The sequence below is a fragment of the Fulmarus glacialis genome, unplaced genomic scaffold, assembly GCF_000690835.1.
Source record: "Fulmarus glacialis isolate BGI_N327 unplaced genomic scaffold, ASM69083v1 scaffold17076, whole genome shotgun sequence".
NCBI classification, from domain to species: domain Eukaryota; kingdom Metazoa; phylum Chordata; class Aves; order Procellariiformes; family Procellariidae; genus Fulmarus; species Fulmarus glacialis.
The window spans coordinates 957-5,245 of NW_009217636.1; the positions used below are offsets into that span (position 1 = coordinate 957).

Genomic DNA, 4,289 nt, shown 5'->3' on the forward strand with positions numbered 1-4,289 from the left:
CCTCTGACTGAAAACTGCCTCATCTTCACCTGAAACTTAAAGCCAAAGATATGCTTAGCAGCCTGTTCACTCACAGAGAGACCAAAGAAATCATGTAGAAAGACTTCAGGCTTGTATAAATGAAATACACATGGAGTCTTTTTCTGTACCCCAGACTTTCACAGCTGTGGAGCTAAAGGTCAGTGTTAAATCCTACCTATTGTTCTCAGTTTGTTTCAGTCCTACATATAGTCCTGGCAGAAGGTTCCATGAGGTAATGATGGGAAGATCTTAACTGGGCTGGTGTTCTCTTTGGTAATGGAAGAGAAAAAAAAAAACTTAACACACATAATAAATGAAGCCCAAAAGGACAGATGAAAGATAAATCTTTTTGCAATAGCTGTGTCTTTTCAGTTTTCCAGATTTCTTTTAAAAAGGCATTTCAGAAAGAATCAGGTTAGACATGAGGAGAAATATTTTAATTGTAAAGGGTAGTTAAATTCCAGAGCAGGTGATAGTTCTTCCCTACCTGAGGTCTCTAAGAAAAAGACTGGTTCAGGTCAAGTTAACCCTTGAGGTGGAAGGGTGGGCAAGTTGCCCTCTCAGTGTCTTCTTTAACCATATGCTTTCAAGTCTGGCTGGGCTGATAATTTTTGTTCTTTTTTTTATTGTGTTGTGGGTAGGAATGTGCATGAAATTTAATAGACAGGGCTGTGTAAGAGACAAGGTCTGCCTTAATTTGTATTTGAAGCAAGATAAGGAACAGGCATTGAAATCTCTCAGTAGCTTTTGACAGTTCAGCTGGTATATAAAATAGTAATTGCAGAGATGGTTGTATCTGCCACATCTGTTCAGACATAGATTCAATACCACCTGCAGCTACACAAAACCACTGAGGAGAAAAATGCCCTGAAGAGAAATGTGACCAGTATCATTCATATGCCAACCTTTTCCCAGAAACGAAAACTCAGTGTTAGCTGGTATGCAGTATTATGTCTTGGGATGCAGACTGAAGACCAATTTCAGACTCTCAGAAAACCTTGGGAGGAAGAGGTGTTTCCTGAGTGAAAGAAGAGCAATGCTACCAGTTGTCCAGTGAAAACCACTAGCCATGAACAATTCCTAGCACCATGGGTGGTGCACAGCTGTGTTGTGAGGAGCCTGCATGCATACCTCCAAATGTCAATCACCCAGATGCAGTCACAGTGGAGGAGACTTGGTTGGCAGCTGCTACCAACCACAAAGTGCTAGCCAGACAGGTCCATCTAGGACATGCTGTTCCATTACAAAATTTTGTACTTGGCATTTGTGCCAGTAAACTGGAACAATAGAATCTGGTTTTCCTTAATGCCCTTTTACAGTGAAAAATCTCTTTCCAGGCCATGTATTGTCCCATTCTGCAGCTGCCCCATAAGACTGACCATATCTTGTAAGAGCTAAGGTCTGTCTAGCACTGTGCAATTCTCTGAGGGCAATCAGGAGAGGCTTCCTAAGGAAGCGTGTCAGCACAGGCTGACAAGTACAGTGCTAATTCCTTCATATAATCTTTGAGCTTCCCTCTGTCCTAGCACACAGTAGCGCTTGAATGGTTGTTTTTGTTCCATGGTTTCCTGTGGCCTGGATGTTTGTTCAACAAGTTCATGAGCTAGAGGATCAACCCGCCATGAGCTGATGCTTGTTTTGAGATGCACGATTTGAAAGCATGCAGGGGAACTGTGTGTTACTATGATTTGTGTTGTCTCCACTACGGCTCTTCTCCTCTGGCTGGCAAAGGAAGATAAAGTCTGTAGATAAATTACACTGGGAATTACCTAGAGATATCTACCTGTGACTTGAGAGGGACAGAGAGTATCAACCAGCCATACAGACAGTCCACAGCCTAGCAGTGTATGCCATTCCCTCTGCAGTGGTTGCTGGTCCTATGTTGGATCTTCCTGGTGGTATTCAGCCCTATAACTTCAAGTTGATCGAATGCTTCCTTTGCCTCAGGTGTGAACGGAGACATCATTTGTCTTGAACTTCTCTCCCATGAAATCTGGTGTGACTGGCATCCACTAGGTATAAAAATCATAAGACAAATATCCTTAATGAACATTTTGACTTGGAAGAATTGATGTAGAGAACTAAGTGTTTTTTAAGTTACTGGTTTCAACATTGCAGGCTGTCATGCTGTATCTTAATGATGATGGAGAAAGGATCAAAAATATTGCCCTTGCTCAGAAATGTTTAGGAGTTTCTTGTCAAACCCAAGAGCCCTTTGAAATCAGAAAGTCATGACAGCAACAATGCATTTTTTGCTTTACTGATAAACAACTTGGTCCATTCTTAATGGAAAAAATGAAAGGAGAAAATTATGAAAAGAGCATTTACTTCATGTATATTCAGCAGTCCCATACTATTGATACTAGAAAATACTGAGTACTTTGTACCAACATAATTCTTTGATGTTTTTGAAATCATATTTAATTTTCCTTTCAAAGTTCTTTTCAAGCTTATCCATGCAAAATGTTTTGCTGGCCTTTGCATGGGTTTAGGTTAGTTACTTTATGGTTCTGATGAATTGAGAGCAATCTTAATTCCATTTGGTACTTTAATTAAAATTTAGGCATAAATAAAGAAATGGCTTTTACAGAGCAATAATTTTGAAGCTGATAGCTGCTACAACAAACATGAATGCCTTTCCTCTTCCTCACAAAGGGCAAATGCCTCCCTAATGTAGCTGAAGTGAAATGATTGTAAGTAATAAAGAGGGTAGCTTGCAGGTATCCTTGTTGTTGTAGATTTGCATGTGACAGTTTGAGTTGATTTTTTTAATCATGTATCGCTATAATCTCCAAAATTTCTGTGCAAACACTTATGGAAATAACAGCAAAACCTGAGAATTACTGAAATGTGTGAAGGTTGAGGAGTGATGAGGGTTGGGTGGTGCAGAAGTTGTTTTCCTTGGGCATGCCTTCAAACTAGCAGTTGGAAAGTCCTAGTCACTGTGAGAGCTGAGATACTACAGCACTTCTCTCCCTAGTCTGATTCACTCCGGCATATCTTTACTCCTCTATTAAATCTAGCATTTTGAATATAAAACCATAAAATGAGATCCTGGTTACTCATGTAAAGTCTTCGTGGCATGCCTTTAATTCTCAATGGGAGTAGCAAATTTCAGGTATCCATTCTACCTGCAGGCTTAAGGATGTTTCTTTTCAGATAGTGTGAGTCAGCTTTACCCCAGGAAGTGCGGAGTTCTGCGTGCAAATACAGACAGATTTTTTCAGAAGGTTCATTTGCACTAAGAGGTCTTCCTGTCCCTCTTATACCAAAAGAACAGGGATGAGGTCATGTAGGATATCTCCCGCATGAGAATATCTAAAACTGCATCATTTTCGCTGCAGTCTGCCAGTCTATCCTGTCCTGTTTGCTTTCTTTTGTTGATAATTATTTTTTTCCTGAAGTTTTGCCACATCCGTAAACCTTTACTATAAAATGCTGCAGATGGAGTTTCAAAATCATTGCAGATGATGGACTTGAGCATCAGACTTGTTAGCAGAAAAGAGGAAATTCAACACCAGTAGAATACCGCCCCAAAACTTTACTAACACAGAGCTTATATTGTTTTTGCTAGGCCCATGGCTGTATAGTCCCAAATTCTCTCCTGTGCTTGTTTCTGAGTGATCTGAGCATCTGACCATCTTCTCTTGTGAGAGCTGTCCATCCACTGGGCTGTACTTAGGGGGGAGTTGTTAGGATTGATAATTTGGGTGTCTGTGTGAAAGAGCAAAAGCAGAATATTAACAGTGATGTTCGTATTGCAGAACATGAGGCACCATGTGTGATGGCTGGCTTCATCAGTCATCCTGTTCAGTGGGTGACTAACAATATATTATCTCTCCCCTGCAGTATGGGATAAAGAAGAAGGAAGAAAAGGAAGCAGAGGCTCAGGCCGCACTGGAAGCTAACGCTGAAGGGAGTCTAACACGCCCAAAGAAGGCAATCCCTCCTGGCTGTGGGGATGAAGAGGAGGAAGAAGAAGAGAGCATTCTAGACACAGTCATCAAATACCTACCAGGGCCCCTGCAGGACATGTTCAAGAAGTAATAGCTGCAGACTGTTAGATGGGCATAAACAGTACTGCAAAGGATTTTTCTTTTGCCCAATGGGGATTTACAATCTTGCCATCCATCATGCAGCCCTCCCCACGTCTGCCCTCTACTGCTCACTAGGAGTCCCTTTGCTTCCCATTCCCTTCTGACTGCCTCTTTCAAAGACTCATCCATTCCTTTTTTGTACATAGTCATATCCAGTAGATGCCTCTGAAT

General features: G+C 41.2%; 1 protein-coding gene across 1 annotated transcript; it reads left to right on the forward strand.

Moving 5' to 3' along the window:
* Positions 1-1,420: 1,420 nt before the first annotated feature.
* LOC104078210 (complexin-1-like) lies at positions 1,421-4,068 on the forward strand (the record flags this gene model as incomplete). Its single annotated transcript, XM_009579754.1, has 2 exons — positions 1,421-1,480; positions 3,871-4,068. Coding segments are annotated over 2 exons (258 nt in total), but the record flags the coding sequence as incomplete, so codon positions are not given.
* Between the last annotated feature and the right edge of the window lie 221 nt (positions 4,069-4,289).